This window comes from Ranitomeya imitator, chromosome 5 (assembly GCF_032444005.1).
Source record: "Ranitomeya imitator isolate aRanImi1 chromosome 5, aRanImi1.pri, whole genome shotgun sequence".
NCBI lineage: Eukaryota > Metazoa > Chordata > Amphibia > Anura > Dendrobatidae > Ranitomeya > Ranitomeya imitator.
In genome coordinates, this window is record NC_091286.1 from 280552327 (window position 1) to 280579559 (window position 27233).

The 27233-nt window shown below is 39.7% G+C and overlaps 2 protein-coding genes across 4 annotated transcripts in view; one reads left to right on the top strand and one right to left on the bottom strand.

The window, feature by feature from the left end:
• Positions 1 to 27233, bottom strand: part of MCM9 (minichromosome maintenance 9 homologous recombination repair factor) — a 102571-nt gene that overhangs the window by 60623 nt on the left and 14715 nt on the right. The gene's annotated exons all lie outside the window — the stretch shown is intronic.
• On the top strand, positions 882 to 26690 carry ASF1A (anti-silencing function 1A histone chaperone). Its single transcript, XM_069726213.1, has 4 exons — positions 882 to 1239; positions 15463 to 15578; positions 20598 to 20774; positions 26187 to 26690. The coding sequence occupies exons 1-4, from the start codon at positions 1131 to 1133 to the stop codon at positions 26397 to 26399; spliced, it is 615 nt and encodes a 204-aa protein (XP_069582314.1). The 5' UTR covers positions 882 to 1130; the 3' UTR covers positions 26400 to 26690.

Consider the following 27233-nt stretch of genomic DNA (forward strand, 5'->3'; position numbering starts at 1 on the left):
TTATTTAACAAATATACAACATACAGACTGACTATACAAGGTCCAGAAACTGGTGCAAATACAGAGATCACAGACACTGTGGTAACACATGGGGCATAATAAACGGATGACCTATATGGTATTAGATTATATGTAACCTGAACCGTAACTGACTACCAAACTCCACATAGTGCCTGTCACATCTAGAGTTTAACTCATAGCGAAAGTGGGAGATACACCGTTCATCTTACCCGCGTTCATGTGCCAGTGCGTGACGCCAGTGTCTGTGATCTCTGTATTTGCACCAGTTTCTGGACCTTGTATAGTCAGTCTGTATGTTGTATATTTGTTAAATAAAGATTGTTATACGTTCCTTTTATACCTGTGTATGGCACATTCCAAAGACATACTGATAGGGATTCTAGATTGTGAGCCCCATCGGGGACAGTGATGATAATGTGTGCAAACTGTAAAGCGCTGCGGAATATGTTAGCGCTATATAAAAATAAAGATTATTATTATTATAATCATGGAGGAGTAATCGCTCAGGTGTGGTGATTAGTGACAAAGGCAAACAGAGAGTTAATAAGGCATCGCTGATCGAGTGCCGGCTACTAAATATATTCAGATTTGTGCATTTATCCGGTTATAAGTAAAATAAGACTCCATGTCCCCTCCAGCGGAGACCAGCAGCCTCCTCACACATCAGTATACATTCTCCAGATGAAATCACATGGAAACCAATGGGAGTCACTCCTTCCAGTAATGAGCCCCTGGCTGTGAGGAGCACGGTGCCCGCTGAGCTGCTGGCCATGTACGGGGGCCGGCTGTGCTGCAGCATGTGGCCAGGACACCGACAGCCGCTGCTCCTGGGTGCTGCGCGTGCTGGGCCGCCAGGGGGCGCCGCAGAGAAACGCTCCCAGCTCCACTGCTCACGGGGAGCCCGTCTTTTCCCTTCGTGTAGCTTTTAGCGTCAGGGGAGGGCTCGGGCGCAGCCAATCCCCGCGCACGCTGTTATAGCAACAGAGCAGAATGTGCCGGAGTGAAGAAGTGAGCAGGGAAAACTAGGAAATTGTACCGAGTCCATGGAGTGAGCAGGAGTGCGGGCTGCTGCACACCAGGGTCTGCGGGAGCAGTGCCGGCCCCGAGCTATGGCAAAGGTCCAGGTCAACAACGTAGTGGTGCTGGACAACCCCTCGCCCTTCTATAACCCTTTCCAGTTTGAAATCACCTTTGAATGCATAGAGGACCTCTCGGAAGGTGAGTGCGCCGGCGCGCCAGGGGTTACACGGCAGGGTGCTGGCGAGGCATGCCAACTTGTGTGCATGGGAATGCGGGCAGCACGGGCAAAGTTTCAGCTGTGACGAGGTGCCATGGTGGCAGCCATGATGTGAGACGGCGGCATACACAGGAAGAGCTCCCTGACCCTGCTGTGACCCTGCTGTGCCCCCGCCTGTGCCCGGGCATACTGGGGTATAGGTGTGTGGGATTACAGATCTGTGTGTATAAGACACACACATTATATATACACACACGTATATATATCTCTCACACACACATTATATATACACACACGTATATATATCTCTCACACACACATTATATATACACACACGTATATATATCTCTCACACACACATTATATATACACACACGTATATATATCTCTCACACACACATTATATATACACACACGTATATATATATCTCTCACACACATTATATATACACACACGTATATATATCTCTCACACACACATTATATATACACACACGTATATATATCTCTCACACACACATTATATATACACACACGTATATATATATCTCTCACACACATTATATATACACACACATTATATATACACACACGTATATCTCTCTCTCACACACATTATATATACACACACGTATATCTCTCTCTCACACACATTATATATACACACACGTATATCTCTCTCTCACACACATTATATATACACACACGTATATCTCTCTCTCACACACATTATATATACACACACGTATATATATATCTCTCACACACATTATATATACACACGTATATATATCTCTCTCACACACACACATTATATATACACACACGTATATATATCTCTCTCACACACATTATATATACACACACGTATATCTCTCTCTCACACACATTATATATACACACACGTATATATATATCTCTCACACACATTATATATACACACGTATATATATCTCTCTCACACACACACATTATATATACACACACGTATATATATCTCTCTCACACACATTATATATACACACACGTATATCTCTCTCTCACACACATTATATATACACACACGTATATATCTCTCTCACACATTATATATACACACACATTATATATACACACACGTATATATATCTCTCTCACACACACACATATATACACACACATTATATATACACACACGTATATCTCTCTCTCACACACATTATATATACACACGTATCTCTCACACACACATTATATATACACACACGTATATATATCTCTCTCACACACACACATTATATATACACACACGTATATCTCTCTCTCACACACATTATATATACACACACGTATCTCTCACACACACATTATATATACACACACGTATATCTCTCTCTCACACACATTATATATACACACACGTATATATATCTCTCACACACACACATTATATATACACACACGTATATATATCTCTCTCACACACACACATTATATATACACACACGTATATCTCTCTCTCACACACATTATATATACACACGTATCTCTCACACACATTATATATAAACACACGTATATATATCTCTCTCTCACACACATTATATATACACACACGTATATCTATCTCTCTCACACACACATTATATATACACACGTATATATATCTCTCTCTCACACATATTATATATACACACGTATCTCTCACACACATTATATATACACACACGTATATATATATATCTCTCTCACACACACATTATATATACACACACGTATATCTCTCTCTCACACACATTATATATACACACACGTATATCTCTCTCTCACACACATATATACACACACGTATATATATCTCTCTCACACACACACATTATATATACACACACGTATATATATCTCTCTCACACACACACTATATATACACACACGTATATCTCTCTCTCACACACATTATATATACACACACGTATATATATCTCTCTCACACACACACATTATATATACACACACGTATATATATCTCTCACACACACATTATATATACACACGTATCTCTCACACACACATTATATATACACACACGTATATATATCTCTCTCACACACACACATTATATATACACACACATTATATATACACACACGTATATCTCTCTCTCACACACATTATATATACACACACATATATACACACACGTATATCTCTCTCTCACACATTATATATACACACGTATCTCTCACACACACATTATATATACACACACGTATCTCTCACACACACATTATATATACACACACGTATATCTCTCTCTCACACACATTATATATACACACACGTATATATATCTCTCACACACACACATTATATATACACACACGTATATATATCTCTCTCACACACACACATTATATATACACACACGTATATCTCTCTCTCACACACATTATATATACACACACGTATCTCTCACACACACATTATATATACACACACGTATATCTCTCTCTCACACACATTATATATACACACACGTATGTATATCTCTCACACACACACATATATACACACACATTATATATACACACACATTATATATACACACACATTATATATACACACACATTATATATACACACACGTATATCTCTCTCACACACACATTATATATACACACACATTATATATACACACACATTATATATACACACACGTATATCTATCTCTCTCACACACACATTATATATACACACACGTATATCTATCTCTCTCACACACACATTATATATACACACGTATCTCTCACACACATTATATATAAACACACGTATATATATCTCTCTCTCACACACATTATATATACACACACGTATATCTATCTCTCTCACACACACACATTATATATACACACGTATCTCTCACACACATATATAAACACACGTATATATATCTCTCTCACACACACATTATATATACTCACACGAATATCTATCTCTCTCACACACACATTATACAGTGGGGCAAAAAAGTATTTAGTCAGTCAGCAATAGTGCAAGTTCCACCACTTAAAAAGATGAGAGGCGTCTGTAATTTACATCATAGGTAGACCTCAACTATGGGAGACAAACTGAGAAAAAAAAATCCAGAAAATCACATTGTCTGTTTTTTTAACATTTTTTTTGCATATTATGGTGGAAAATAAGTATTTGGTCAGAAACAAACAATCAAGATTTCTGGCTCTCACAGACCTGTAACTTCTTCTTTAAGAGTCTCCTCTTTCCTTCACTCATTACCTGTAGTAATGGCACCTGTTTAAACTTGTTATCAGTATAAAAAGACACCTGTGCACACCCTCAAACAGTCTGACTCCAAACTCCACTATGGTGAAGACCAAAGAGCTGTCAAAGGACACCAGAAACAAAATTGTAGCCCTGCACCAGGCTGGGAAGACTGAATCTGCAATAGCCAACCAGCTTGGAGTGAAGAAATCAACAGTGGGAGCAATAATTAGAAAATGGAAGACATACAAGACCACTGATAATCTCCCTCGATCTGGGGCTACACGCAAAATCCCACCCCGTCGGGTCAGAATGATCACAAGAACGGTGAGCAAGAATCCCAAAACCATGCGGGGGGACCTACTGAATGAACTGCAGAGAGCTGGGACCAATGTAACAAGGCCTACCATAAGTAACACACTACGCCACCATGGACTCAGATCCTGCAGTGCCAGACGTGTCCCACTGCTTAAGCCAGTACATGTTCGGGCCCGTCTGAAGTTTGCTAGAGAGCATTTGGATGATCCAGAGGAGTTTTGGGAGAATGTCCTATGGTCTGATGAAAACAAACTGGAACTGTTTGGTAGAAACACAACTTGTCGTGTTTGGAGGAAAAAGAATACTGAGTTGCATCCATCAAACACCATACCTACTGTAAAGCATGGTGGTGAAAACATCATGCTTTGGGGCTGTTTCTCTGCAAAGGGGCCAGGACGACTGATCCGGATACATGAAAGAATGAATGGGGCCATGTATCGTGAGATTTTGAGTGCAAACCTCCTTCCATCAGCAAGGGCATTGAAGATGAAACGTGGCTGGGTCTTTCAACATGACAATGGTCCAAAGCACACCGCCAGGGCAATGAAGGAGTGGCTTCGTAAGAAGCATTTCAAGGTCTTGGAGTGGCCTACCCAGTCTCCAGATCTCAACCCTATAGAAAACCTTTGGAGGGAGTTGAAAGTCCGTGTTGCCAAGCGAAAAGCCAAAAACATCACTGCTCTAGAGGAGATCTGCATGGAGGAATGGGCCAACATACCAACAACAGTGTGTGGCAACCTTGTGAAGACTTACAGAAAACGTTTGACCTCTGTCATTGCCAACAAAGGATATATTACAAAGTATTGAGATGAAATTTTGTTTCTGACCAAATACTTATTTTCCACCATAATATGCAAATAAAATGTTAAAAAAACAGACAATGTGATTTTCCGGATTATTTTTTCTCAGTTTGTCTCCCATAGTTGAGGTCTACCTATGATGTAAATTACAGACGCCTCTCATCTTTTTAAGTGGTGGAACTTGCACTATTGCTGACTGACTAAATACTTTTTTGCCCCACTGTATCTCTCACTCTCTCTCACACACATTATATATACACACGTATCTCTCACACACATTATATATAAACACACGTATATATATCTCTCTCTCACACATTATATATACACACGTATCTCTCACACACATTATATATACACACACGTATATATATCTCTCTCTCACACATTATATATACACACGTATCTCTCACACACATTATATATACACACACGTATATATATATCTCTCTCTCACACACACACATTATATATACACACACGTATATATATCTCTCTCACACACACACATTATATATACACACACGTATATCTCTCTCTCACACACATTATATATACACACACGTATATATATCTCTCTCACACACACACATTATATATACACACACGTATATATATCTCTCTCACACACACACATTATATATACACACGTATCTCTCACACACACATTATATATATATACACACACGTATATATCTCTCTCACACACATTATATATACACACACATTATATATACACACACGTATATATATCTCTCTCACACACACACATATATACACACACATTATATATACACACACGTATATCTCTCTCTCTCACACACATTATATATACACACGTATCTCTCACACACACATTATATATACACACACGTATATATATCTCTCTCACACACACACATTATATATACACACACGTATATCTCTCTCACACACATTATATATATACACACACGTATATATATCTCTCACACACACTATATATATACACACACGTATATATATCTCTCTCACACACACATTATATATACACACACGTATATATATCTCTCACACACATTATATATACACACGTATCTCTCACACACACATTATATATACACACACGTATATATCTCTCACACACATTATATATACACACACATTATATATACACACACGTATATATATCTCTCTCACACACACACATATATACACACACATTATATATACACACACGTATATCTCTCTCACACACATTATATATACACACGTATCTCTCACACACACATTATATATACACACACGTATATATATCTCTCTCACACACACACATTATATATACACACACGTATATCTCTCTCTCACACACATTATATATACACACACGTATATCTCTCTCACACACACATTATATATACACACACGTATATATATCTCTCTCTCACACACACATTATATATACACACACTTAAATATATCTCTCTCACACACATTATATATACACACACACGTATATATATCTCTCTCACACACATTATATATACACACACGTATATATATCTCTCTCACACACACACATTATATATACACACGTATCTCTCACACACACATTATATATACACACACGTATATATCTCTCTCACACACATTATATATACACACACATATATACACACACGTATATATATCTCTCTCACACACACACATATATACACACACATTATATATACACACACGTATATCTCTCTCACGCACATTATATATACACACGTATCTCTCACACACACATTATATATACACACACGTATATATATCTCTCACACACACATTATATATACACACACGTATATCTCTCTCTCACACACATTATATACACACACGTATATATATCTCTCTCACACACACATTATATATACACACACTTATATATATCTCTCTCACACACATTATATATACACACACACGTATATATATCTCTCTCACACACACACATTACATATACACACACGTATATATATCTCTCTCACACACACACACATTATATATACACACGTATCTCTCACACACACATTATATATACACACGTATATCTCTCTCTCACACACATTATATATACACACACGTATATATATCTCTCTCACACACACATTATATATACACACACGTATATATATATCTCTCTCACACACATTATATATACACACACGTATATATATATCTCTCTCACACACACATTATATATACACACACGTATATATATCTCTCTCACACACACATTATATATACACACACGTATATATATCTCTCTCACACACACACATTATATATACACACACGTATATATATCTCTCTCACACACACACATTATATATACACACACGTATATATATCTCTCTCACACACACACATTATATATACACACACGTATATATATCTCTCACACACATTATATATACACACACGTATATATATCTCTCTCACACACACACATTATATATACACACACGTATATATATCTCTCTCACACACACACATTATATATACACACACGTATATATATCTCTCACACACACACATTATATATACACACACGTATATATATCTCTCACACACATTATATATACACACACGTATATATATCTCTCACACACATTATATATACACACACGTATATATATCTCTCTCACACACACACATTATATATACACACACGTATATATATCTCTCTCACACACACACATTATATATACACACACGTATATATATCTCTCTCACACACACACATTATATATACACACACGTATATATATCTCTCACACACATTATATATACACACACGTATATATATATCTCTCTCACACACACACATTATATATACACACACGTATATATATCTCTCTCACACACATTATATATACACACACGTATATATATCTCTCTCTCACACACATTATATATACACACACGTATATACAGTGGGGCAAAAAAGTATTTAGTCAGTCAGCAATAGTGCAAGTTCCACCACTTAAAAAGATGAGAGGCGTCTGTAATTTACATCATAGGTAAACCTCAACTATGGGAGACAAACTGAGAAATAAAAATCCAGAAAATCACATTGTCTGTTTTTTTAACAATTTATTTGCATATTATGGTGGAAAATAAGTATTTGGTCAGAAACAAACAATCAAGATTTCTGGCTCTCACAGACCTGTAACTTCTTCTTTAAGAGTCTCCTCTTTCCTCCACTCATTACCTGTAGTAATGGCACCTGTTTAAACTTGTTATCAGTATAAAAAGACACCTGTGCACACCCTCAAACAGTCTGACTCCAAACTCCACTATGGTGAAGACCAAAGAGCTGTCAAAGGACACCAGAAACAAAATTGTAGCCCTGCACCAGGCTGGGAAGACTGAATCTGCAATAGCCAACCAGCTTGGAGTGAAGAAATCAACAGTGGGAGCAATAATTAGAAAATGGAAGACATACAAGACCACTGATAATCTCCCTCGATCTGGGGCTCCACGCAAAATCCCACCCCGTGGGGTCAGAATGATCACAAGAACGGTGAGCAAAAATCCCAGAACCATGCGGGGGGACCTAGTGAATGAACTGCAGAGAGCTGGGACCAATGTAACAAGGCCTACCATAAGTAACACACTACGCCACCATGGACTCAGATCCTGCAGTGCCAGACGTGTCCCACTGCTTAAGCCAGTACATGTCCAGGCCCGTCTGAAGTTTGCTAGAGAGCATTTGGATGATCCAGAGGAGTTTTGGGAGAATGTCCTATGGTCTGATGAAACCAAACTGGAACTGTTTGGTAGAAACACAACTTGTCTTGTTTGGAGGAAAAAGAATACTGAGTTGCATCCATCAAACACCATACCTACTGTAAAGCATGGTGGTGGAAACATCATGCTTTGGGGCTGTTTCTCTGCAAAGGGGCCAGGACGACTGATCCGGGTACATGAAAGAATGAATGGGGCCATGTATCGTGAGATTTTGAGTGCAAACCTCCTTCCATCAGCAAGGGCATTGAAGATGAAACGTGGCTGGGTCTTTCAACATGACAATGATTCAAAGCACACTGCCAGGGCAACGAAGGAGTGGCTTCGTAAGAAGCATTTCAAGGTCCTGGAGTGGCCTAGCCAGTCTCCAGATCTCAACCCTATAGAAAACCTTTGGAGGGAGTTGAAAGTCCGTGTTGCCAAGCGAAAAGCCAAAAACATCACTGCTCTAGAGTAGATCTGCATGGAGGAATGGGCCAACATACCAACAACAGTGTGTGGCAACCTTGTGAAGACTTACAGAAAACGTTTGACCTCTGTCATTGCCAACAAAGGATATATTACAAAGTATTGAGATGAAATTTTGTTTCTGACCAAATACTTATTTTCCACCATAATATGCAAATAAAATGTTAAAAAAACATACAATGTGATTTTCTGGATTTTTTTTTCTCAGTTTGTCTCCCATAGTTGAGGTTTACCTATGATGTAAATTACAGACGCCTCTCATCTTTTTAGGTGGTGGAACTTGCACTATTGCTGACTGACTAAATACTTTTTTGCCCCACTGTATCTCTCACTCTCTCTCACACACATTATATATACACACGTATATATCTCTCACACACATTATATATACACACACGTATCTCTCACACACACATTATATATACACACACGTATATATATCTCTCTCTCACACACACATTATATATACACACACGTATCTCTCACACACACATTATATATACACACATGTATATATATCTCTCACACACATTATATATACACACGTATCTCTCACACACACATTATATATACACACACACGTATATATATCTCTCACACACACATTATATATACACACACGTATATATATCTCTCTCTCACACACACATTATATATACACACACGTATCACACACACATTATATATACACACACGTATATATATCTCTCTCTCCACACACATTATATATACACACACGTATATATATCTCTCACACACACATTATATATACACACACGTATCTCTCACACACACATTATATATACACACACGTATATATATCTCTCTCTCTCTCACACATTATATATACACACGTATCTCTCACACACACATTATATATACACACACGTATATATATCTCTCTCACACACACATTATATATACACACACGTATCTCTCACACACACATTATATATACACACACGTATATATATCTCTCTCTCACACACATTATATATACACACACGTATATATATCTCTCTCACACACACATTATATATACACACACGTATCTCACACACACATTATATATACACACACGTATATATATCTCTCTCTCTCACACATTATATATACACACGTATCTCACACACACATTATATATACACACACGTATATATATCTCTCTCACACACACATATATACACACACGTATCTCTCACACACACATTATATATACACACACGTATATATATCTCTCTCTCTCTCTCACACACATTATATATACACACGTATCTCTCACACACACATTATATATACACACACGTATATATATATCTCTCTCTCACACACACATTATATATACACACACGTATATCTCTCTCTCTCTCACACACACATTATATATACACACACGTATCTCTCACACACACATATATACACACACGTATATATATCTCTCTCACACACACATTATATATACACACACGTATCTCTCACACACATATATACACACACGTATCTCTCACACACACATTATATATACACACACATATATATATCTCTCTCACACACACACATTATATATACACACACGTATCTCACACACACATTATATATACACACACGTATATATCTCTCTCACACACACATTATATATACACACACGTATCTCTCACACACACATTATATATACACACACGTATATATATCTCTCTCACACACACACACATTATATATACACACACGTATCTCTCACACACACATTATATATACACACACGTATATCTCTCTCTCACACACACATTATATATACACACGTATATCTCTCTCACACACACACACACATTATATATACACACACGTATCTCTCACACACACATTATATATACACACACGTATATCTCTCTCTCACACACACATTATATATACACACGTATATCTCTCTCACACACACACACACATTATATATACACACACGTATCTCTCACACACACATTATATATACACACGTATATCTCTCTCTCACACACACATTATATATACACACGTATATCTCTCTCACACACACACACATTATATATACACACGTATCTCTCACACACACATTATATATACACACACGTATCTCTCACACACACATTATATATACACACACGTATATATATCTCTCTCACACACACGTATCTCTCACACACACATTATATACACACACACGTATATATATCTCTCTCTCTCACACACACATTATATATATACACACACGTATCTTACACACACATTATATATACACACACGTATGTCTCTCTCTCTCACACACATATATACACACACGTATATCTCTCTCTCTCTCACACACACATATATACACACACGTATCTCTCACACACACATTATATATACACACACGTATATATATCTCTCTCACACACACATTATATATACACACACGTATCTCTCACACACACATTATATATACACACATCTCTCTCTCTCTCTCTCTACAGAGCGCTCCCTGACCCTGCTGTGCCCGGACATACTGGGATATAGGTGTGTGGGGTTACAGATCTGTGTGTATAAAGCACACACATTATACAGTTGTGGCCAAAAGTATTGACACCCCTGCAATTCTGTCAGATAATACTCAGTTTCTTCCTGAAAATGATTGCAATCACAAATTCTTTGGTATTATTATCTTCATTTAATTTGTCTTAAATGAAAAAACACACAAGAGAATGAAGCAAAAAGCAAAACATTGATAATTTCACACAAAACTCCCAAAATGGGCCAGACAAAAGTATTGGCACCCTCAGCCTAATACTTGGTTGCACAACCTTTAGCCAAAATAACTGCGACCAACCACTTCCAGTAACCATCAATGAGTTTCTTACAATGCTCTGCTGGAATTTTAGACCATTCTTCTTTGGCAAACTGCTCCAGGTCCCTGATATATGAAGGGTGCCTTCTCCAAACTGCCATTTTTAGATCTCTCCACAGGTGTTCTATGGGATTCAGGTCTGGACTCATTGCTGGCCACCTTAGAAGTCTCCAGTGCTTTCTCTCAAACCATTTTCTAGTGCTTTTTGAAGTGTGTTTTGGGTCATTGTCCTGCTGGAAGACCCATGACCTCTGAAGGAGACCCAGCTTTCTCACACTGGGCCCTACATTATGCTGCAAAATTTGTTGGTAGTCTTCAGACTTCATAAAGCCATGTACACGGTCAAGCAGTCCAGTGCCAGAGGCAGCAAAGCAACCCCAAAACATCAGGGAACCTCTGCCATGTTTGACTGTAGGGACTGTGTTCTTGTCTTTGAATGCCTCTTTTTTTCTCCTGTAAACTCTATGTTGATGCCTTTGCCCAAAAAAGCTCTACTTTTGTCTCATCTGACCAGAGAACATTCTTCCAAAACGTTTTAGGCTTTTTCAGGTAAGTTTTGGAAAACTCCAGCCTGGCTTTTTTATGACTCGGGGTAAGAAGTGGGGTCTTCCTGGGTCTCCTACCATACAGTCCCTTTTCATTCAGACGCCGACGGATAGTACGGGTTGACACTGTTGTACCTTCGGACTGCAGGGCAGCTTGAACTTGTTTGGATGTTAGTCGAGGTTCTTTACCCAACATCCGCACAATCTTGCGTTGAAATCTCTTGTCAATTTTTCTTTTCCGTCCACATCTAGGGAGGTTAGCCACAGTGCCATGGGCTTTAAACTTCTTGATGACACTGCGCACGGTAGACATAGGAACATTCAGGTCTTTGGAGATGGACTTGTAGCCTTGAGATTGCTCATGCTTCCTCACAATTTGGTTTCTCAAGTCCTCAGACAGTTCTTTGGTCTTCTTTCTTTTCTCCATGCTCAATGTGGTACACACAAGGACACAGGACAGTGGTTGAGTCAACTTTAATCCACCATGTCAACTGGCTGCAAGTGTGATTTAGTTATTGCCAACACCTGTTAGGTGCCACAGGTAAGTTACAGGTGCTGTTAATTACACAAATTAGAGAAGCATCACATGATTTTTCGAATAGTGCCAATACTTTTGTACACCCCCTTTTTTACATTTGGTGTGGAATTATATCCAATTTGGCTTTAGGACAATTCTTTTTGTGTTTTTTCATTTAAGACAAATGAAGACAATAATAACAAAGAATGTGTTTGCAATAATTTTCAGGAAGAAACTGAGTATTGTCTGACAGAATTGCAGGGGTGTCAATACTTTTGGCCACAACTGTATATACACATGTATGTGTGACTTATACATGTACACAGTATGTACTTATCCACAGAGTTCTCCCTGACCCTCCTGTGCCCGGGCATACTGGGGTATATGTGTGGGATTACATATCTGTGTGTATAAAGCACACATATATACACATGTATCTGTGACTTATACATGTACATAGCATGTACTAACACCAACAGCGTGCTCCCTGACCCTGCTGTGCCCCCGCCTGTGCCCGGGCATACTGGGGTATAGGTGTGTGGGATTACAGATCTGTGTGTATAAAGCACACACAGTATATATACACACATGTATGTGTGACTTATACATGTACACAGTATGTACTAACCACCACAGAGCTCCCCGACACTGCTGTGCATGGGCATACTGGGGAATAGGTGTGTGGAAACTACAAATCTGTGTACATAAAGCCCACACATGTACTATATAATTGTCTACGGGTCACTGTTTGTCACGGATATTCCGTCATTGTTAGTTTGTTTACTGTATGTGATATTTGTAACTTGTATGTAACCCCTTCTCATGTACAGCACCATGGAATCAATGGTGTTATATAAATAAATAATAATAATAATAATAATGGAAATGGATAGTCTACTACAGGTAATGAGTGGAGGAAAGAGGAGACTCTTAAAGAAGAAGTTACAGGTCTGTGAGAGCCAGAAATCTTGATTGTTTGTTTCTGACCAAATACTTATTTTCCACCATAATATGCAAAAAAAATGATAAAAAAAACAGACCATGTGATTTTCTGGATTTTTTTTTCTCAGTTTGTCTCCCATAGTTGAGGTCTACCTATGATGTAAATTACAGACGCCTCTCATCTTTTTAAGTGGTGGAACTTGCACTATTGCTGACTGACTAAATACTTTTTTGCCCCACTGTACATGTACATAGTATGTACTAACAACCTCAAAAAGCCCCCTTGTTCCCGGTCATCAGATCGCATACTGGAGTATAACTGTGTGGGAATTATAAATCTGTACGCATAATTACACACACACACATTATATGTGTGTGATTTATAAAAAAACATAGTATAAATACACTATGTTCTAACAAGCACAGAAAACAGACCTCAGCTGCCTGACCCTGTTGAGCCACCAGCTGTGCCCAGTTATCAGTCCACACAATGGGATATAGGTGTGTGACAACATCCATTTAATATCCTTCTCACTACAGTCATGTAGTAAGGAACAAGGAGGTTGGGACCCCCATTCTGCTGATCTGTAAAACCCCTATATAGTGTAAAAAAAAATAAAAAAAAACACATGCAGAATTATTGAAGTTAGTCCAGATGTAACATTTTCTTACAACCACATTTATATCCAATGTTACACTTTCTTTCCGTGTGACTGTCTTCTTTAGATTTGGAATGGAAAATAATATATGTGGGATCTGCCGAAAGTGAAGAATACGACCAAGTGCTGGACTCTGTTTTAGTTGGCCCTGTACCCGCTGGACGGCACATGTTTGTATTTCAGGTGAGATTACATGGATTAAATACAGAAATCTTTTCTCTATAAAACAGGATCATAAGATCATCATTGTAGTTTTGCAAAATGAGCAGCTGCAAGTACACTGTGCTATATAATATGATGACTGCAATATATTAATAGCAGGATTTCCTTGTACTGCACAGGTGATAATTTAAAGGGAACCTGTCACCCCGTTTTTTGAGATTGAGCTATAAATACTGTTAAATAGGGCCTGCGCTGTGTGTTCCTATAGTGTATGTAGTGTACCCCGATTCCCCACCTATGCTGAGAAATAACTTACCAAAGTCGCCGTTTTCGCCTGTCAATCAGGCTGGTCAGGTCGGGAGGGCGTGGTGACATCGCTGGTTCTTCCTCAGCTTTACGTTGGTGGCGTAGTGGTGAACAAGCAGCGCGCGATCTGCGCTGTCATCCCTTTCGTCGGTGGGGGCGGCCATCTTCCTGGGGCCGGGCGTGCGCAGATCGAGTGCTCTGCTGCACGGGGCTTCAGGAAAATGGCCGCGGGATGCCGCGCGTGCGCATTAGAGATCGCGGCGGCCATTTTCCCAAAGCCGAGATGCAAACTCGGCTTTGGGAAAATGGCCGCCGCGATCTCTAATGCGCACGCGCGGCATCCCGCGGCCATTTTCCTGAAGCCCCGTGCAGCAGAGCACTCGATCTGCGCACGCGCGGCCCCAGGAAGATGGCCGCCCCCACCGACGAAAGGGATGACAGCGCAGATCGCGCGCTGCTTGTTCACCACTACGCCACCAACGTAAAGCTGAGGAAGAACCAGCGATGTCACCACGCCCTCCCGACCTGACCAGCCTGATTGACAGGCGAAAACGGCGACTTTGGTAAGTTATTTCTCAGCATAGGTGGGGAATCGGGGTACACTACATACACTATAGGAACACACAGCGCAGGCCCTATTTAACAGTATTTATAGCTCAATCTCAAAAAACGGGGTGACAGGTTCCCTTTAATCACACAAATAATGAGTTGGTGATTAAATTATCACCTGTGCAGTACAAGGAAATCCAGAAAACATGACCTGTTTTCGGCCCTCGAGGAATGCAGTTTGACACCCCTGTTAATAAGATACAAATTTTGATGGGAGTGCTTCCTTTTTCCCCCCCATTTCCAGAGGATAAACACCCGGGCGGTCCACATTTTCTTTGCAGCAAGGCTCAGTGGGGGCACTGGGCTTCAGCGCTGGAGTGGTACAACTAATCTACCGTATATACTCGAGTATAAGCTGAGATTTTCAGCCCCAAAAAATGGGCTGAAAGTGCCCCTCTCGGCTTATACTTGAGTCATGGAAGGCGGGGGGGATTGTCACTTGTATGGAGATGCTATTCCCTTATATCTCAGGTCAGTAAAAAGACGTATTGGCGGTCATTAACCCCTTTCCGACATCGGACGTATATTTTTAAATTTGTTTATTAATTCCAGAATAAACTACACAATACACACATTTGCATTTGTCATTATCAGTAACAGTATGAAATACAGATAGGTGTCATGCATCATTATATCTAAAAGTATTGCAAAAGTAACAAACTGTGCATGTTAAATCACTGACGTCTTATAAATCACCTAGTATACAACATTTAACTGCATTAACTTAACAATAACAATAATGCGCCGCCAAAAGGAGATTTCACCCTTTAAGTGATGCCCCCCAAAACACGAGCCCAACCTCCACATAGTAGTCAAGCTAATAAGGACTATAAAGTATTATAAGAGGAGTTCCATCTACCCCAAATCTTTTCAAATTTGCCTGGGCATCCTGTTTTGATATAGTGTACGCTCATACGGGATAATCAAATTCACCAGATCAACCCAGGCTCTGAGAGATGGGCAAGAACCACCCATCCATCGTAATGCTAACACCTTTCGTGCCATAAAAAGTGACTCTCGTAGAAATATTCCGGTGTAATGATCCCAAGCTTCCGCATCCCACACCCCAAATAAGCAGATCAGTGGTTCAAGTGGGACAGGAATCAGCAATAAGGATGTTAAAAAAGTCGTCACCTCCCTCCAATACTGAAGAATAACAGGGCATTTCCAAATCACATGGATGAAATCCGCATCACCTGAATGGAACCTCAAGCAATCCGACGAGTGGAGGCGGCCCATTTTAAAAAGCTGCACCGGGATCAAATAAGACTGATATAGAATATATAATTGAGTCATTTTATTATTAATTGAGGGAGAGACTTTAGTTGGGGACTCCAAAATATCCTCCCATTCTTCTCCTGATACATCAGGAAGAAGTCCCTCCCACTTCCCTTTGACGGAATTTATAGTAAACCCATCTCCCATGGACAACAAATAAGTATATAATGAGGAAATAAGTCCTTGAGGGCCCTGTGAGTTGAGAATACCTATCAAAGGTAAGGATGAAATAGCTCGATCCACACCCATACTCCGCATGTGTGATTGAAAGGCTGATCTTAGCTGTAAATAACGGAATAATTGAGACCTCGGAACACTGTGGGTATTCTGTAATTGTACAAAGGATGCAAAGACCCCCTGGTTATATACATCTCTCACCGAGAGAACACCATGCGAGATCCAAAAATTAGTGGATGGATGGTTCAATAGTCCCGGAAAGTAACTATTATTCCACAGAGGCATTTCAGCTATTACATCTACAAATCCAGTAACTTTTTTAATTTGTCTCCATATTGATCGTGCCAGCCGGTGCAACTGCAGCAAACGGGGGGCATTAACTTTCTCTAGTTCTAGAAACCCCAGTGGACAATCAGCCCGGGCACCATGGAGCAAATGGCTCTCCGAGTTAGGCAGGGAATTATTAGGCATCCATTTATTTATCGCCTTGGCCTGGCCGGCGAGATAATATAAGTAGAAATCCGGCAAAGCCGCCCCACCCCCCTGCTTCGGCCTCTGTAATGTCGACAATTTAAGTTTGGGCCTAGTTTTCCCCCATATAAAGGATGTAACCAGGGAGTTTAAACTCGCGAAGAAGTGTTTGGGTAGCATGGCACTGTGCTGAAGGCAATAGTTAAGCTTAGGGAGCAGTATCATTTTAATTAGATTAATTCGGCCGGCAACCGCGAGCGGGAGTTTGTTCCAGGTTGTAAATTTAATTCTAACCAAATCTAATAGTGGGTAGATATTAAGTTGCAGATCTAATTGGCTGTATTTAGACATGTGAATACCTAAATATTTGAAACTGGATGCAATGGGGAGCGGCGAGAGAGTTTCAAGGCAGGGCGCCGGGGTATGTGAGAGAGGGAACAAAGCAGATTTATCCCAGTTTATATATAGCCCTTATCAGACGTATATTTACACCGATGTCGGACTCCCTCCCTTTGATGTGGACTCTAGCGGTGAGCCGACATATTTCCTGGCACATAGTTGTTTTGAACAGCTGACATGTGCCCACAAAAGCCACGGGTGGAATCACGATCAACCCGCAACTATTAACCAGTTAAATGCCGCTGTCATAGCCGTGATAGCGGCATTTAACAAGTGTTTCCAGCAATCGCGCCAGAAATACGCCCACCGGTGACTTGCGTCACGTGATCTTGTTGGCATGACAACCGGAGGTCTCCAAGACCTATATGGTTGACAGTGCCAGCTTGCTGCAAGCGCCACCCAGTGGTCGGTGCTCATAGCAAATGAGTAATTTTGTTATATAGAGGCGATCTGATCATCGCCTCTATGTAGCAGATTCGATCGGGTTGTGGCAGCTTCTAGTCTCCTATGGAGACTATTGAAGCAGGCCAAAAAATGTTTAAAAAAAATATATATATATAAAAAGTTCAAATCACCCTTTCCTCCCCATTCAAAAAAAAAATAAAAAAATTAAAACATACACATATTTGGTATTGCCGCGTTCAGAATCGCCCGATCAATAACGCCCAAATTATGTTTTTTTGGTCATCGCGACATTGCATTAAAATGCAATAACGGGCGATCACAAGATCATATCTGCACCAAAATGGTATCTTTAAAAACGTCAGCTCGGCACACAAAAAATAAGCCCTCACCCAACCCGAGATCACGAAAAATGGAAGCGATACGGATATCGGAAAATGGCACTCTTTTTTTTTAACAAAGTTTGGATTTTTTTTTCACCACTTACGGTAGACAAAAAAAAAAAAAACAGACATGGTGTCTATGAACCTGTAATGACCTGGAGAATCATAATGGCAGGTCAGTTTTAGCATTTAGTGGACCTAGCAAAAAAGCCAAACAAAAAACAAGTGTGGGATTGCACTTTTTTTCTTGCAATTTCACCGCACTTGGAATTTTTTTTCCCATTTTCTAGTACAAGACATGCTAAAACCAATGATGTCGTTCAAAAGTGCAACTCGTCCCACAAAAAATAAGCCCTCACATGGCCATATTGACCAAAAAGTAAAAAAGTTATGGCTCTGGGAAGAAGGGGAGCAAAAAATGAAAACGCAAAACCGAAACAAGGGGTTAAGCTATATATGTTATTTAGGACAGGTCAGTAAATCATTTAAACTTATGTGACGTGATGAAAATTCTTAACCACATCCAAATCACAACGGCAATTGCACCGTAACATGGCCATACACCTACAATGTAACAGTAAGCTGCATCACAATTCCATGATGGTGTGTAGCTACAGCATAAAATGGGGATTCTTAAAGAAGTGGATTGAATAAATGAAGCCAAGATTGGGATCCCACCAGGGCTGTGTGGAGGTGGAGTCGGAATGAAATGGCCTGACTCAGTCTCCTAAAACATAAATGTTTTTATAAGAATTTGGGAAAGTGATGAAATGTCCTATAAATGTGTGTTCTGTTCCTGATGTAAGGAGCTGGGCTCTTAGCCGAGATGAATCTGTGCTGCACTTTATGTCCATGCTCAGTAGTGACCAGTGCTGGGGAGCCGGGAGTCAGGGACATTGAGGAGTCGGGGGTTTGGCATCTATTGGTGGGTGGTGGTTCACCAAATGATTTGGGACTACAATCTGAGCTGATTAGCATGTACTAAACAAACATTATGGCTCTTTTGTTTTGCCAGGCGGATGCGGCAAATCCTGGCCTTATTCCGGATGCAGATGCAGTTGGTGTCACAGTTGTGTTAATTACCTGTACATACAGGGGACAGGAGTTTATCAGAGTTGGATACTATGTGAATAATGAATACACTGAAACAGAGTTAAGGGAAAATCCACCCGTGAAACCAGACTTTGCCAAGGTAAGTTATAGTTTATCCATATATGTAAAAATACTTATGACACCACAAAAACAACTTATCTGGACTGGCTCCGAATGACTGGATATATTGTAATGTTAAAGGGGGTGACCATTACTCAGAGCACCACTTCTCGTTTACAATATGTAAAATAAAAACTCACTTTCACTTGCAGTACCAGTGCTGGGTGTCCCGTGACATTGTTTTTTTCATGTGAGCCCTGCAGCCAATCAGTGCCATTAATGAGCCGCTTCACTCGCACTTCCTTCATAGGAAACTGACATCCGGAGGAAGAACTGCTGCTGCTGCTCTCACTTCCTGCGGATGTCCGTTTCATCAGAAGCAAGTGTGAGGGCAGCGGCTCATTAGCAGCAAGGTTCATGCGACAGTCACGGGAGACCCAGCGCCACCATCGCTGAAAAACGGCACTGTAGGCGAGTACAGGGGGTATAAGTGAAGGAGAAGTGGTAGTCCAAGTAATGAGAAACCCCTCTAAGGCCGGGGCTACACAACTAAGGGTGTCATGTGCCAGCAAGTCATAGACACTTGTTATATCTAACGCATTTGTGTAATTGACAGCCACTCACCTGTATTAGAGATGCAATTTAGCTATAAAAAATGACTCATTCCAGACAAGTAGCATATGACTTCTAATCACATTGCAGGAGCTCACAGTGCAACCCAATCTACAGTCATTAGAAGCAATATCTCAGCGCCGTCATCGTCATGATGCCATGTCGCCCTCGCCTTCCACAACTAGCTAGAGTGATTGACAGCTCCACTCTGACATGATGGTTCTGCTGGGGCAAAGACCTGTTCTGTGCAGGGGTTTCATTGTCACCCATCTACGTATGTGCTTTAGGAAAAGCGTACTGATGGGCTGTTTGCTCATTACACACGTTAACAGCCCCAGCAGCATGGTTTGGGCCGATGCAACCAAATGCCCAGCTGTACACAGGTGTCTCCCTTGTATTCCACATATCAATGCAGGTTGCTTGTATCTGCTGTAGCAATGTGAATCTGGAAATCAAAGTCCATTAGTTAATTGTACACAAATTTTGGGGCACTTTTTTTTTTTTAACCCATGTGCTTTTATTTGGGACAAATATAAATAATTTTTGTAATTGGGCTGCATTAAAACTGTTGAACCATTTGGGTTTTCCACGGTATATGTGCAAAAAAACATTCTACTTTGAAGTGGGCTGCAGTCATACATTAGCTTAGAGAAGATCAGATAAGAATTACAAACTCTCCTGACAAGCTCACTGATGAATTCTCAATAAACAGAGCAACACAAAAGCTATAGAAGGCCACATTTTTAACCCCTTCATGTTCTGGCCACTTATCGTTTTAAAAGCCATAACTTTTTTAATTTTCCTTCCATATAGATATATGAGGGCTTTTTTTTTTTTTGAGGGACGAGTAGTACTTTTAAATGTCACAAGGCATTTTATCATGAGCTGCACTGGAAAGAGGAAAAACATTTCTAGAAATTGCAAAAAAAAAAAAAAAGTGCAATTGTTTTTTTAAAGTTACAATGTTCAATACACGGTAAAACCTGGCAATAGGATTATCTAGATCAGTAAATTACGCATAATAAATTATATATATATAGATAGATAGATAGATAGATAGATAGTGAAAAAAAAAAATTGAAGAAAAAAAAAAAAGTATGCTTTTGTTGCCATTTTTTGAGATCCGGAACATTTGAGACCTGTATCGGTGTGTTTTTTTGCGCACTGAGCTGATGTTTTTACTGATCTCATTTTGGGCTAGATACAATGTTTTCCTCGCCTCTTATTGTATTATGGCGTTTCGATTTTTCTTGCTACACCGTTTAGCGATCTAATGAATTGGTTATATTTTGATAGCTCGGACTCTTCTGAATGCGGTGATACCAAGTGTGTATTTTTTATTGTTTTATATTTAATGAAGCAGAAGGGCAGTAATTTGAACTTGTGTTTTTTTCCCCCCCATATTACTTTTTTTCACTTTTTACTGTATGCAGTGGTCCCCTTAGGGGACATGTACCTGCAGTTGTCTGATTGCATCAGCACTGCTATGTATACTGAAAATCATGGTCTCCTAGAAGCACTAGGTAAACACTGGCTGTCACAGGAGAATCATCATGACATGAAGAGAGCTCTTCAGCAGACCCCTAGTTGTCAAGGAAACTCATCAACGCCCCTGAGGTGCCAGAACAACAGAACCCTCCTTTACAAACTACACCCCCCAATGAATTAATCAAAGTGTGCAGTGAGCATGTTCACACCACATGTGCCTCACAGAATTTTGGTGCGTTTTTGCGTCGTCTTCCAGTTCCAGCAAAGTGGATGTGATTTATAGAAATCTCATGCCCAATTTCCTTCTTTTTAAAGCTGCGTAAACTCACCTGCGGAGCATTTTTTAAATCCGCAGCATGTCAATTTCTCTTGTGGGTACGCAGAGGTTTCTGTGTGGGTTTTCCCCGTAGACTTATATTAAATGTGGAAAATCCACAGCAAAAAAACGCACATATGTCTTTAGAGCATTTCCGCAGAGGAAACGCATAGAAAACGCATGTAATTCACACCTAAGCATAGCAACTAATTTTTGTCAAAGCACAAAATATCAAAAAACAAGCAGCTTTGTTTTAACCAGGACACACCAAACAGAGATTAAAAAAAAACATGAGATGAAAAAGCATGTTAAAAATAGGCACACAAACGCAAGTAACCCAATTTAAATAATAGGTGCAGAAATTCTGCAACATCAAAAATGCACCAAAATCTCATTGTGGGAACGTAGCCTTAGGCTGCCGTCACACTATCAGTATTTGGTCAGTATTTTACATCAGTATTTGTAAGCCAAAACCAGGAGTGGAACAAATAGAGGGAAAGTATAATAGACACATGTCACCACTTCTGCATTTATCACCCACTCCTGGTTTTTGCTTACAAATACTGATGTAAAATACTGACCAAATACTGATAGCGTGACGGCAGCCTTATACCATTTGGCGGTAAAGAAAATATAATTATATTTTACCACTCAAATGTTATCTTAGCCCCAGGTTTTGTTGCAATTTCTCCTGAGTGTGCCAATACCCTACATGTAACTGCCATTTTAATTTTTACTTAATAAATCAATAGTACTGTATACGTGAAAATAAGAAACTTTGCAAGATATCTTCAGTGAGATCTGCTTCTTTCTCATCTAGGACTGATCATTCAATTTTTTAAATTCGCAATTCACGTGTAAAATCTGTGTTCAGTGTAGACAGACTTTCCCATTACTGAGATAGGAGATGGCAGATGCTGCTGATAAGATTCAGGGTATGTGCACACGTCAGGATTTCTTGCAGAAATTTTCCTGACAAAAACTGAACATTTCTGCCAGAAATCCGCATGCGTTTTTACCGCGATTTTACCGAGGTTTTCACGCGTTTTTTCCCAAATGCATAGAATAGCGGGAAAAACGCAGGAAATCCACAAAATTAATAACATGCTGCTTTTTTTTTACCGCGATGCGGTTTTCTTCATCATGTGCACAAAACATGCAGAATACATTCTCAATGATAGGATGCATAAGGTATGCGTTTTTAATGAGTTTTTATAGCGTTTTTACCGCGAAAAAACCTGAACGTGCACATAGCCTTAATGTGAAAAGGGGTGATGGCGGGGGGGTGGGGGGAGGGAGGAGACTAGAGGCAGAGCTCCTCCCACCTACATAGATGACAATTACTACCGATAAGATTCTATCTCTGATTATAAAGAGGCATAGATGCTCATGAGGAGAACATAATTTTACCTCTATACAAGTCACTAGTTCGACCACACTTAGAATACTGTGCACAGTTCTGGTCTCCGGTGTATAAGAAAGACATAGCTGAACTAGAGCGGGTGCAGAGAAGAGCGACAAAGGTTATTAGAGGACAGGGGGGTCTGCAATACCAAGATAGGTTATTACACTTGGGGCTATGTAGTTTGGAAAAATGAAGACTGTGGGGTGATCTTATTTTAATGTATAAATATATGAGGGGACAGTACAAAGACCTTTCTGTTGATCTTTTTAATCATAGACCTGAGACAGGGACAAGGGGGCATCCTCTACGTTTGGAGGAAAAAAGGTTTAAGCATAATAACAGACGCGGATTCTTTACTGTAAGAGCAGTGAGACTATGGAACTCTCTGCCGTATGATGTTGTAATGAGTGATTCATTACTTAAATTTAAGAGGGGACTGGATACCTTTCTGGAAAAGTATAATGTTACAGGTTATATACACTAGATTCCTTGATAGGGCGTTGATCCAGGGAACTAGTCTGATTGCCGTATGTGGAGTCGGGAAGGAATTTTTTTCCCCAAAGTGGAGCTTACTCTTTGCCACATCTGTTTTTTTTGCCTTCCTCTGGATCAACATGTTAGGGCATGTTAGGTTAGGCTATGGGTTGAACTAGATGGACTTAAAGTCTTCCTTCAACCTTAATTACTATGTTACTATATAATATATATTTTCATGTGTACTTTGGATTTATGCAATACAAATGAAAACAGTTACTCTTTAAATTAAAAATGGCACCAAAGATGGGAATACTTAATTTTATTATTGCAAACTATTAAAGCTCCATTTCTCGAAACATAAAAAGTGGATAAAGTAGCAGAACTCTTCGCTTGGAGACCTTGGCGAGTCAACAAAAATTCCCACTGGTCCAAGGATTGGCACATTAGATAGAACCTTTGATTTTACTTACCGGGTTCTGAAGAAATAGTAATAAGCTTCACAGACAGCAATGTTCCATTAAATAACACAATGACAGGGTTGTCAATGCACGTGAACAACAAAATACAGTTATGTTATTAATTTAGGCTCTCCAGACATAAAATCAGCACAGCATGCAGAATTAGGGAAACGCGAGCATGGGCATTTTTATCATTGTCTTATTTTATGGTGTGAAAAATACAGCAATATATTTGGTATTTGACAGGTGCTGAAACTATACACTACAGCAAGAAAATATTACATTTGTATATTAAAACATGCACAACTTAAAGACAACTTATTGCAGTATGTCTTTACCTTTAAGAAGCCACTAGTGATGAGCGAACGTGCTGGGGATAAGGTGTTATCCGAGTACGCTCGTGTGCTAACTGAGTGTCTTCAGCGTGCTCGAAAATGTGTTTGAGTCCCTGCGGCAATCTCGATGTGTTGTGGCTGTCGAAGAGCCGCTAGACATGCTGACGCGGGAACTTGAACATAGTAATATTAGAGCACGCCAAAATCACTCTGTTAGCACCAGAGCATGCTCAGATAACACGTTATCACCCTAGAAGAGGTTTACCACCACAATGCGACTCCTTTATGTAGACCCTGGCACAGCCGATACACCTGTACCTGTATTTTATGAGAGATTTTTCCTTTCTATTTTTGTTTTCAGCTTCAAAGAAACATACTGGCATCAAATCCTAGAGTAACTCGCTTTCACATAAACTGGGAGGACAACACCGAGAAGCTGGATGAACTAGAGAACAGTAATCCCAACCTCCAGTCTATGCTTTCCACAGACGCCATGCCATCGGCATCTAAAGGCTGGCCCACCTCAGATAACTCCCTCAACGTCATGCTAGAGTCTCACATGGACTGTGTGTGACCCGACCGTCACCTCAAACGGAACTGGTTTCTGCCATTCATATTCTCCTACATTTCGGAGAAAACAATCACAAAGTTTGCAACTTTCAGACTGAAACACAACTTGAACTTAGAACTACTTTTTGAATGGATTTTGGTCAAAACTAAATATTTTCATCTTTTCCTTTGTAATAACAGTGGGCAAAAGAGGGTTAGGGGTGTTAAAGCGGGAAATAAGTTTTTTGTATTTATTTTGAAATGTTTTAGTTTCTCTCATTTGCATTAATGCTTTAAATAAACCAACTGAATAACACCTCATCGCTGTAAGGAGAGATGCATGTTTTCTTGCACATGTAGGTTGCAGCTTCTCGGGCAAAAAAGGCTTGACTATAAAAACAGCGGTTTTGGGTAGATATTATCTTTTCACATGCATGCGTTCGGCATCATGGTCATAATATTGAACCATCTATATAGAACTATGGCTCCTGCTGGAAGTGATCATCACACACTCCTATGTGATAAGGAACCATGGAGTCATTACCTGATCAAATGTTAACCATGACTCAGTCTTCTTGGGGACAACCGATTGTTAGAATAGGAGCTTGCTCAGGACTGGTGGCTATGATTTCATCTGTTTTCTGGGATGTCTAATTTATTGGACAGCATGTCTAGCCTCAGAATAGGCCATCCATATCCAAGCAGTAAAGGTACCGTCACACTAAGCGACGCTGCAGCGATACCGACAACGATCCGGATCGCTGCAGCGTCGCTGTTTGGTCGCTGGAGAGCTGTCACACAGACCGCTCTCCAGCGACCAACGATCCCGAGGTCCCCGGGTAACCAGGGTAAACATCGG